Below are 11,728 nucleotides of genomic sequence, written 5' to 3'. Positions count from 1 at the left end.
AGCCTTACACAGTTTTAAATCAAGGAAGGTAAGATGAGGTTTCTCTTGTATTAATTTTTAAGGCCAGAAGCTACTTTCAGCCTTACCTTCCTTGTTCTACAGTCAATCGGATTTCCCACAGTTTGTAATCCGACTTTGGCCAAGGCATCATCTGATGCTGACTGTTGTAAAGACAGCAGGAGACAGATGACACAATTCTTCCTTCGCTAGGTTTTCTCAGTTGCCCTTTCAAATTTAAAAAAAACCAAAATATCTAATTTCTTATCTTAAGCCTTTAGCTTCCAGCCCTCTGATCATGGTTAACATGGTCAAAGCAGTCTCATATCTACTCTTAAAGTTGATTTAACGGTCTGACAGCCACACTTGACTTTTCAAATGTGTGCGAGGAAAAAAATAAAGGTATAAAGAGGATGCAGAAGTTAGCTCATGAGGATGAACGTAAAAGCTTCCATAGCTGGTTCATAAAGAGCAGCTTAGAGAGCAGAAGCTTTAGGACCAAAACCAAGTTCTGGTAGCATCAGGTGATGGTAGGCAAGAGCACTGGAGTGGAGCACAAGCAGAGAGCTATTGCTGACAGGGAGGAAAATAAAGTTCTTCTATACTTATACATTGTCCAGGTGTACTGCTGGATGCTATTGCCAGAGACCATCAGACCGATGAATACGAGCTGCAAACAAGAACCAAATCAGACAAAAAAATGTAGATCTTAATGGTCAAAGTGGTGAAATGGACAACTGTTACATGAAAGGCAAATTGTGAATTCCTCCCCTTAACAGCAGGAACAATTAAAACACCAGATTTAGATCTTCCAGCGGATTACTTTGAATGCCAGGTGCTGCATGGTCATTAAAAGCCTTGTCCTGTTCCAAAGGACAGAAAATAGCAAGCCTTTCCTGGTGCAGCTCTCTAGTGACCAGGAATGCAGCCACAGGCAGAATAAATATTCAGTGAACAGTAATATTGAGTGAGTATTCTGTGTGGTCCCTGAAGAACTGACACATGCCTCTATGCTTGGGTGTGCTTCCTAGGAGCATGGTACTGGCTGAAGCAAGATTGTTGTTTTTTTTTTTTCTTTTTAAAAATGCAACATATTTATCAGCTGTCTAAATATGGCAGCCACTTAAAGCTGTTTTTCTGTGCTTTTTAAACTTGAAGCTGGTTCATGAAGGGCCAGAAGACCATACACAGATTAAAATATGTGGTTCCAGTTGTCCACTATTTCTTCACAGCTGGCATTTATAAGCTAGGTAATTTCTCAGAGCTTGCCTGTCAGCCCTTGCTTTCTAGATGTGGCTGGCAGAAGCCAGCAGCGCTGGTGGCAGGGATTGTCCCTAGGAGCCCCTAGCCCAGCCTTCTGCTCACTGCCGGGCTCTGCCTAGCACTGGGTCAGGGCAGCTGGTGGCTCTGTCCCTCCGAATCTTGCAAACTCCCACCCTTCCGGGGAAGGAGTTCTTCCTAATGTACAAAAAGGACAATCTGTGAACTTTTGTTTATTCCTCCCAGATATACTGCCTGCCACTGCGGAGCAGGAGTTTGGCACTGTCGTGTTTGTAACCGCCCTGCCTTTGCAGTTAGGAGCCACTGAGTACAGTGTGGCTGGTACATTTGCTGCATTCAGTACTGCTCTCCTGGCCAATTTCCAGTGCTCTACAGCAGCTTGTAGTCAAGCAACGGAAGGCCTCTGCCACATGCATCGGCTATAATGGCAGTTTGCAGACTTGCCCACATTTTGCTTCACAAGCACTTCTGATCATTTCATTGAGAGTACAAAGATAACTCAAAGCCATGTGGCTCCCCACCTCTCCCTAGAAACACTTCCAGTTTGTTTTGCTGAAGGAGATGGGCTGAGTCCCACTGGTGCCAAAGTTCAACTCTACTACTTTTTATCTCCACGTTAAGGTGGGAATGAAGCTGGAGGAAGACAAGCAGTTGGCAGGAATCACAAGTGCTGGCAGCTCATAATCCATGGGCCATATGCTGTATCACGTGCCGTACCGAAGCACATTAGCAGCTCTCACTCCTTCCCAACAAGACCAACTGTTACTGCCAAAAACGCTACCTCTTCTGGGCGTTTTGGTTGCCCAGAGTCTCCAGGTTTGGACCACAACTCATTGCCTGGGCAACAGCAGCTGCATTAGGGAACAAGTCAGTGAAGGCTGCTTTCCTCCTTAGGGGCAAAGCATCATCCAGCCGTTCAAGAGGTGGTTTCTAATTCAAGCACGTCCACTGGACCCTTCAAGTGAGCAGTTCTGCCCTTTACCACTAGGAATCACCCAAAGGCAGAGGGCGGGACCTTCGCCTGCTCCCTGGCTTGCAGTCAGTCCGACTCACCTAGATCATTGTTATTCATCATGGCATTGGAGGCACGGAGCCGGGGACCTTGCTGAGTGAAATGGTACCCGAACTTGAGCAGGGAGGTGTTTTTTTCCAACATGTCCGCGATTTCCATCTCTACTTTGTTGCCCAAGGGCTGGCTCTTTTGAAAACAGAAAACAGAAAAGCAATCTGGTCAGGTCAGAGGGTGATTCAGAGTGAGCAGTTAGACCTGCCATCTCTACCCCTTCCCTCCTTCTTTGGACCTGTTGGCCTATCTGCCATTTCTGACTTGGAATTGCTGAAACAAACCTCTGGCCTGTTCCTCGTACAACCAAGTGGTTCTGACTCCTCCAGCAGACATTCCTACAAGTCCTCTTGCCCAAAGACTTTATTTCTTGGACAGATTTGCAGCTAAGAGACATCTGGAGAAACTATGGTTTTGAACTCTCGGTCACTTGTCCCTGAGCTCCTCATAGCTCAGCCACTTCATTACTATCCCCTGGGTTTCTGAGGGAGCTAAATTTGCCATGGCATCTGTACCAGTGCACACTCCAGGCTCTCCTTCTCTTTCCCTTGCATTGTAGAAAAAAAATTCAGTTTTACTAAATAGACATTATTATTTAAGTCCCCGCAATAACTCGGAGCAAGGTGTGATATTGGACAGGGGCATCACCACTTTCCAGGACATCACCAGGAACATGGAAAGCTGCTTGCACTACCACAGCCTTTGTTAATTACTGTAGGTAGAAGCAGATACTGCCCAGGAACTGCAGCAGAAACAAGGGGCTGAAGCCTCTCCAAAGCAGCCTGGCAGTGGTGGCTGGGTGCTCTCCTCCACCCTCACCAGCTACTCAGTTTCATGCAACCAGGACATATTCACTTGATCAGAGCTCCCGCTTGTGCACGCTTTACCTGGTTGTCGATGCGCAGTTCTACAAGCGATGTGTTGCCCTGGAGCGCTTCCACAACAGCCAGGATCCCTGACCCAGAAATGAAGTTTGATTCCACATTCAGGCTTTTCAGCGTGTTATTGACCTTCAGCATTTCTGCCAGTGCCTGTGGGCAGAGGAGGGTGGGAAGAGCTGGCAGATAGACAGGCAGGGGCGGAGCACCCCAGAGGAGCAGGGGTTCAACTCCCCTCGCCTCCAGAGGACACCAGGAGGACCCTGTGTGCCAAGCGGTTTCACTGCCACCAGGTGGGTGAGCTCTGTGCGGGGCAAAGGGGGTTCCCCCTGTTCCAGGAGGATTCTTGAACATGAATATGCTGGAGGCCACAGCAAAACCTCATAAGGAGAAACACTTAGGGCCAGCCCAGAAGGTGAAGATCCACACCTGTGGCTGCCCTGTGACAGCTTCAGCTGTCCCTCTTCTAAAGCCAGCATGGTGATGGCAGGGATGCCATTGGCCCTGCGTCCTACCTGACCAGCTCCCTGCCTGCACTGCTCCTTCTGAGTGGGGCTGAGATGCTTCACATCACAGCAGGCAGAGAGAGGAGCATCTGTCTTGAACAAGGGATTCTCCATGACCAAGATGTCCTCCCAAGTGGCATCATAACCTTATTAATCACTTTTGCTTCCCTCAGTGGGTAAGACCCAAAGTGGGCTGCCATACTCCCAATCCCCCCGACCTAATCTGGCGATCTCATTTCATAAGATGCATGGGAGGACCTGTCTATGTCATGAAACTGGAGGAATAGAAAGTGATATCCAAGCAGCAGGGTTGACCTGCACCCACTCACAAAGCATGTGGCTCCACAGCTCCCCTAGCCCTGCACAACGAGAAACTGGTTCCAGAGGTGCTGGAGGAGTATGCAAGGATACAGTCTGAAAGGTAGCATGAGGGCCAGTGAGAACAGCTCAGCACCTCTCTTCATCCCTGCTGATATTTAAGACCACTTGCAGAAGCCAGAAAGACCCTTTTCCCACTCTACTCAGCGCTTGTCAGGCCACACCTGGAGTCCTGTGTACAGTTCTGGTCCCCGCTGTACAAAAACAATGTGCACAGGCTAGACGGGGTCCGGAGAAGGGCCACCAAGATGATCAGAGGACTGGGAAGGCTGCCATATGAGGATAGGCTGAGAGAACTGGGTTTGATCAGCCTTGAGAAAAGGAGGCTCAGAGGGGATCTCATCACCATGTACCAGCACTTGAGGGGCAGCTACAAAGAAGATGGAGACTCCCCTTTTACACGGAGTCACATGGAGAGGACAAGGGGGAATGGACACAAGTTGCTCTTGGGGAGATTCCGACTGGACACGAGAGGGAAATTTTTCACAGTGAGGACAGTCACCATTGGAATAATCCCCCCAGGGGAGTGGTCGGCTCCGCCACATTGGACACTTTTAAGATGCTGGGCCATCTTGTCTAGACTGTGCTCGTCCTAGAAAGGTTGAACTAGATGATCCCTGAGGTCCCTTCCAACCTGGGATTCTGTGATTCTGTGATTCTTTATCACCCACAGACACCACACGTAAGAAATGCAGACTCATGCTTCTGCACAGGTCTGCACAAAGGAATATCTGAAAGAGCGCCGGCGCAGACATGTGCAAGTGTGTGCCCACACCAGTGTACGGCTTTGGACCATCAGAAACAAACAGGGTGGCCCTGATATAGGATAAATTGAGAGAGACAAACTGGTTTTACAAAATGCCCCTAGGAAGTCAGTTCTTGGCTCCCGCTCCCTTTTCAGGAGATCCCTGAGGACAAATACAAGACCGAATAGGATTAAAGGATTGTGTCCTGAAGTCTCCGCAGCTGAAAAAGGAAGTGAAGGAACCAAAGCCTATCTGTTGCTGGCTTTCGCTAGTGCTCCTGAAACTGAAGCATCCGCACCAAACGCCAGAGGTGCAGAACGTACTAAACACAACATAAGGTGCAAAAGCAGTCAGTAGCTCCAAAAATACCTTTCCCAAGAACAGCTCCTGTCACAACTTTATGACAGTGAGCTGACAGTACTTACGAAAGCAACAGGATCATTGCTCCGTGTCCCAACTATACTGAACTTTTTCACGTAGGTGTTACTTTTCAGTGCTTCCGCAAAAGCTTTTAAAGTTGGTATGGGAATATTCTGTGAAGAGAAATGCAGAAAACCTGTGTTATGCCATCATCTATATGAAGGAATATGCAATACATTTAAATGATACTTTAAATTTCTTATCAAGGTCAAATCACCAAATACACTGAAGTAGTTTAGGAAGGGGTTGATAAATGTTTTTACAAATTCTCTTGCTATAACCAGCATGGCCTAAGGAGCATGGCAATGTCTTCATCCTGTTTCCCACTCTGCTGACAGCTCATGGCCTCGATTTGAAGATACAATGTCTCTGACTTTTAATTTAATTGCCCAGAAACTTAACTACTTATGAATGCAGGCATTGTAGGGATGTATGTAACTAGGATCCATGAGCCTACAAGGCACTACTCCTGCACTTTTTATTAAGAATGACAACACTGAGCAACATTCATGTCACATTCAGGAAAATTTCCACCTATGGGGCCTGATGCAAAAAGACTTGAAATGATCTATCTCCTTGTAGTAGAAACCACAGACACCTCTGACTGCTTGATACAACATCTTTCAGGCTAATATTTGCCATGCTAGGTCTCAGCCCAGAAAATAAATCCACGCTGCTTATTCTGAGTTCCTATAAAATGAGCATTTTTCATGGATCAAACACTTTAGATACCCATTCAGGTGCACAAATTTTAACCTGTCTAAAATTTTAAGCAGTATCCGCAGTTTGGACTTCTTGCCACACCATTTGGATCCCACCATGTGAAATCATCTATAGTCAAAGCCATCTGCAGAACCATAACGCAGAGCCCAGCAGCTTACTATCTCCACTGCCACTCCCCAGTTCTCCAACCTGTGTCCCAAAGCCATGAGTCCAACTCACAAAAAAAGTGCCTGCCTGCTAGATTCTCGGCCTGGTGTCCTCCAGGGATGTTCAGGGACACTAGCCAGAATCAAATACATGAAAGCAGAAATCTTTTTGTTACAGAACGATGCAGGTGGCGTGGCACAAGTGTTTTTAATGCGCACATGCAATTAAATGCATTCTTGCTATCTGAATATGTCATCATTCAACAGACCCTATGCATGCGACTCCTGGAGTCAGGGAGGACAGAAGGAAACTGTATTTTTCAGTATGTGTATGTGTCCCAGAGGCAACATAAGAAGTGGTGCTGTTTCCTGATTTGTTTTCTACAAGCAGTAAAGAAATCCCGCAGAGGGGATGGGTGGGAGATGGACAGGGCTACCTGGAGGAAGGGAGGTTTCTTCATATTTTCAGGGCAAGTTTCAGGATTATGAAGCCATTTATCTTACATAAACAGCCCCTCCACCAAATGTGCCTGACTAAACCACTAAAGCAACCTAGAATGTCTTTAACCAGACAGGCTGGAGATGTGGCTCCCAAACTACCCTCAATGTAGCTCCACTCTTCCAGGCATCTACAGGAGTCCGCCTGCTGCCAGCCCCACACCGTTGTCCCACAGCAGGTAACAACCCCTACTGCCCAGAATGGAGATGGGAAGCACTGGTGTTTCTTATCTGGCTACATGCAGTGTTACGGTATTACTCTGTGCAGCAGAGCAGGCTTGGTCTCTGCCTTCTGTGTATCAAATGTTTGGTCCTGTTATTAAGAAAGGAGAATAGAAAGAAGCAAAAACCATAATATTGTTAAGGTTGACTTCCTCAAGGTCAGGGTCATTGCTTTGTATTCGTTTCAGAGTTTCCTCCACATCCGTTGAGTTTGGTTCCTCATCAGGAACCGGTTTGTACTGCGTGGGCTTAATCACACCTGCAAGTGAAAAGCAAGAAATGTGAAACCAAAAGCACCATGAATAGCAGCATGTTTTCTTTGGATGTGTTCCTCCTCTTCCAGAAGCAGTGCTGGGAGAGGGAAGCATGACCTGACAAACAGATGCAAGATGAAAGACCCAACAAGCACTCGCAACTCCACCCGTGCTCGCATGCATCCAGAAACACTGCTTGGTGGTGGGGCCAATCAGCATAGGGCAGCCTGTGCCTGCTGCTACCTGCTCTCAGGGTCCAAACTGGGTGAAGAAAGGCACACCACCTGTGTGGAGCTGTTCCCTGGGCTGTGGTAGCTCCCAGACAGTGCCAGGGCAGCAGCTGAGACCGTGCTGGCTCGCACAGGACAAGGATGCACCAGAGATGGCCCCAGCAATCACAGACTGCTCTGATAGGCATGGCTACAATCTTCAGGCTAAAAATAATTCCCGTTTTGCCTCTGCTAGCAGCTTCAAAGCCAAACACTGCAGCCTGCTAACACTCTAAATCACTTACTATTGAGCCCTTCTTTGTTCACAATGGTGCTGCTCCCCAGTGCCTCATAGTACTGCTGGTTACTCATCAAGGTGTGCATGCCAAGGATGGCTACAGAAAGAGAAAAGGAGAACATAACGTGAGTTATTGCAGGCTCCAAACCTAGGAAGATGCATACATGCCGTGCTCCGCAGGATGGCATTCCGTAGCGCATTACTTTTCCCTGTGCAAGCACAGAACAACGCACAAAGGGGACCCAGCCCCTCAGCTGTCAAAATACACAACAGGGCTCAAATGTGGTCCCTTGTGTATTCCAATGTAGCATGATTCTCCTGGCTCAGTCGAAATGCAGAAAGTGATGGTATGAACAAAATTCAAAGCCTGTAAGAGCCTAAAAGCCAAACTTCTGCCAATTTATGCATCTCAGGCTCATGACTGCAAAACCAATATGCAAATGTCCATTGAAACATGCCCAGGGGGATCTGCTGACATTCTTGCCAGCTGCAACTGAGCAGAGGGAAGCCAATGGTTTAGAAGCATTTGGGCAAAGATTGGTTATAAAAAAATAACGCTGCTGCTTACAGAAAGTTCAGGTTTGAAACTAAACTTTTTTTAATCAACTTTTGTTTAAAAAATAACTGTACAACTTTAAAGAAAAATGCAGACACGTGAATACTTGTTAGACACATTTGAACAAATCTGGACCTCTGGATGGGCACAGTGGTTAAAATAAATAAAGGACAAATCTCTCACTAAAATTCAAGCATGCCACCACAAAGGCAGTTTGCTTTCCCAGGAGCTGCCCTCTTATGCTTGGTTAGCACCAGTCCATCACCATTTGCTCAGTGCTTTGGCCAAGAAGGGCTAGCATTTGCAGGAGAAGGCTATCCCTGAGGCCCATCACATGAATGGCATCTGTTAAGGTGACAGCTCACTCTGACCCCAGGTCTGGATTGCACAGGCAGGACAGCCTGCAGCAAAGGGTGTCAACCAACACCACTGTCCACTTCCCCCCCACCCCCCCCTCACCCCACCCCAGCACATTCCCGGTTGGATTGCACAGAGCCAAGCGGACTCTGTCTAAAAGTCTGAGCGAGGTTGGGCACTGTGAACTTGCCTTTTTGTAGTTTAGTCAGCCCTTTCCTCTGCCATGTACTCACAGCTGAAATTTTCAGAGTGCAACACAGCTCAGAAAAGTAATTTGCAGGCTCAACAAACTGGGGACACACATACACACTAAACACAGCTTACTCTGACAATGAAATTTCTCCACCAGCCAGGACTACGAATACCTGGCTTTAGACAGAGGGAAGGATCTGCTGTTATGACCACGTGTGGTTTCTTGGGGCTAGAGTTTGTGGTGGTAGACAAGAGGGACCCACTGCTTGTAAGTCTGGTGCTTATTGTGTATTATCCAAAGGAACTCAAGCAGAGTGAAGGCATCCCGTTTCTGCCTCTCCCAGCTGACCAAAAGCACGGGAGCCCTTCCAGGACTTGTTGGGAGCCACCCACAAGAGCTGTCCTACTGGCCTTGCCAAGGAAGGAATCCAATACACCACGGCTGACAAGCCCTGCTAAACAGACAGGAGCTGTTTCACAGCCTTAGCAAACTTGGAAACGCAACGCTGTCACTGTCAATATTGAGATTTCAGCACAGCTTGTATCGCATCAGTTCTCCTGCTGCCACTTGAAGTGTATTCTCCCAACAATTGCAGAACAAGCTGCCCCGAGCAGCATTTCTCTGTGAAAATAATCGCTGCACAGATCTGGAGCTTAGCAAGACAAATTTGATAGGATAGGGCTTTATAGGAGTCTAGGAGTACAAAAAGCAAAACCCAGAGACGCAATGCTTGGCCAGGGTACATACGTTGGAAGCCTCAGTGCAGAAACACATTTCTAAGCCAGAATACGATATTGTTATGTAGAAGATGTCTAGTTGGTGTGGTTATTCTACAGGCTATCTTACAGACTTCTGGCAAGGAGCGTACTGTTGTGGAGTGTGGAAGTCTGAAGGAGACAGAACTGGAAGAAGCAGCCAGTAGCACTGAAATATTCATCAAGTGCGAGACCAGCAGGGGACACGTGAGCTCAGTAAAGCACCAAAGGGGTGTTCATATGCTCCTTTGGCCAAGGTATAATCCTATCCCAGTCACAAAGCTAAGTCCATGCTACTGGCTTCAGCAAGATGCCAACACTGCCATCTCTAAGGTGGCAGAGCCATGAGGCTTGCAGGGGGCCGGCTCCACTCAGACAACACTGCCTGAAAAGCAGCAATGGGACACTGCTTGAACTTACCTAGCACAGAGGCGTAAAACTTTAAATATACACTTCTTCTTTAACAAAGAAAGAAATCTGGTCAAAACTGACAGCATTCAGATAAATGGCAAAAAACTCAGTAGTTCATTTCCCACAAATAAACGAACAGAAAGAAACTAGTACTTGAACAACCTGAACCCCCAATTCACATGAAACTATTTTACCAGCAATGTCACAGAGCTCTGCATCAGAGGCATTCGCAAGGGCTTCCTCCAGTTCTGGCTCCAGAGTCACACTTTCCAAAACAGGATCCATCGTCTTCTGCTTGGGTATCCAAGCTTTTCCTATAAATGCAAAGTGAGGTCACTCTCAGTATAGAGTAGCACCTGTTTCACAAATAGCCATGCAGATGCATTTCTGTGGGGTGAGATTTGCACAGTGGAAAGGACAGAGGGGGCACAAGGAGCTAGAGAAAAATCAGAGGAGGCACTGAATCCCTTCCCGTTAGCTTGGTCTGGGTCCTATGATGTGAGCCAGGAGGCACCTGCCAGACACCTCCAACTGTGAAGCTGGACTCTTTCACCAACACAGAGGGCTGGATCTACAAAAGCCCAGTAGTTCAGTTGTACAGGATGACTACTGTTCAATGCACAGCACTCAGAAAGCCATGCACAGCCTGACCCTGCAGGACTTTACTTCTTTGAAGTCTGCGTAAAAGGGATGGAGATTTGCCAGCGCTCACATGGACTGAGAGGCCAGTGGCCCAGATCCAGCACTGTGCAGGATTGGTCCTGCCACTGAGACAGCTCCTGCTGCTAACTCCAAATGCACAGTGGTAGGGCAGATGGCACATTAGTCAAAAGAGGGTGGAAATGAGGTGGTGGAGGGGGTCTGGCAGCAGGCAGGGATAGCAGCCTGTCATCCAGAGAGCACATGGGATGGAGGGAGCAGCAGGCTTGGGGCAGCTGGTCTGGCTCAACATTGCTGCAGAGGACAGTAGGGAAGGGGGGGAGAGACACAGAGGGCATGCCAGATGGAGGCCTCCATGCTCTATCTCCCGGGACAGCAACAGGCCAAGGAACAGGCCTTTCCCTACAAGTCAGAGGTGCAAAGCAGGAGGTACAGCTGGTAATGCAAAGCTGCCACCTCAGCTGCTTGCTTGTGGCCTTTTCCTGATGGGAGCTGCCCACGTGGACAAGGGGCTGTGCAGTGAGTGACACAGCTCCAGCCCAGCTCTGCATGCCATGGGCTCCCTGGCACTCCCCTATCCCATTGCCTAGGATGATCACTGGGCAAGCTGTGACCCTTTCTCTGCTGGAGCTGGCTGCATCCCAGGGAGGTGTGGGACAGTGGATGGGGTTCATGGCACTGCATGGCTGCTCCCAGCTCCTAACTGCTCGCACTGCCAATGGGCGGGCAGATATCTTTGCAGAGACTGAATGGGTAGGCCTGAGATTTCAGAACAGGGCATCCACCTGCAACCACCCCCGCCATCAAAGAAAGGAGAGAGGCTTGTGGTGTTTTAACATATCACAGCAGGGAGCAGTCTGTTGGGCAAACCCAGCACTTCTGTGGGACAGGAGGAGGAGGGATCCCAGAACACTTCAGACCAGTCCCCTCCCCTGAAATAGTCCAGGATCACTGTAGAGAGATACTAAGTGCAAAGCTCTCGGCCTGGCATGCCAGCCAGGACTATTTTTGTCCCTCGCTGTGAAACCAGAGTCAGCGGCACCAAAGGGGAGAAACAGGGATGTGCAGAAACAGAAGGGGCTAAATTTAGCCTCAAGGAATAAGCAACTGCACTTTGGGCTCCCCTGGTACAAAGTGGAGGCTGTTATAAACAGCCTTTTGCAAAACAGCCCATCTC

General features: G+C 48.2%; 1 protein-coding gene across 5 annotated transcripts in view; it reads right to left on the bottom strand.

The window, feature by feature from the left end:
- Positions 1–11,728, bottom strand: part of TMOD1 (tropomodulin 1) — a 30,048-nt gene that overhangs the window by 1,136 nt on the left and 17,184 nt on the right. For 3 of the 5 annotated variants that reach the window (XM_064438465.1, XM_064438464.1, XM_064438466.1), the window contains exons 4-9: positions 10,086–10,205; positions 7,627–7,716; positions 6,987–7,117; positions 5,275–5,382; positions 3,229–3,372; positions 2,332–2,476 (exon numbers count right to left, since the gene is read on the bottom strand). In XM_064438465.1, coding sequence (XP_064294535.1) covers positions 2,332–2,476; positions 3,229–3,372; positions 5,275–5,382; positions 6,987–7,117; positions 7,627–7,716; positions 10,086–10,205 — 738 coding nt within the window. Of the gene's footprint in view, positions 1–602; positions 668–2,331; positions 2,477–3,228; positions 3,373–5,274; positions 5,383–6,986; positions 7,118–7,626; positions 7,717–10,085; positions 10,206–11,728 lie in introns of all 5 variants that reach the window. The other 2 variants (XM_064438469.1, XM_064438468.1) reach the window with 2 other exon arrangements.

The sequence above is a fragment of the Phalacrocorax carbo genome, chromosome Z, assembly GCF_963921805.1.
Source record: "Phalacrocorax carbo chromosome Z, bPhaCar2.1, whole genome shotgun sequence".
Lineage (NCBI taxonomy): Eukaryota > Metazoa > Chordata > Aves > Suliformes > Phalacrocoracidae > Phalacrocorax > Phalacrocorax carbo.
The sequence above is the reverse complement of the archived record's forward strand: the minus strand, read 5'-3'. Positions and strand labels throughout refer to the sequence as shown.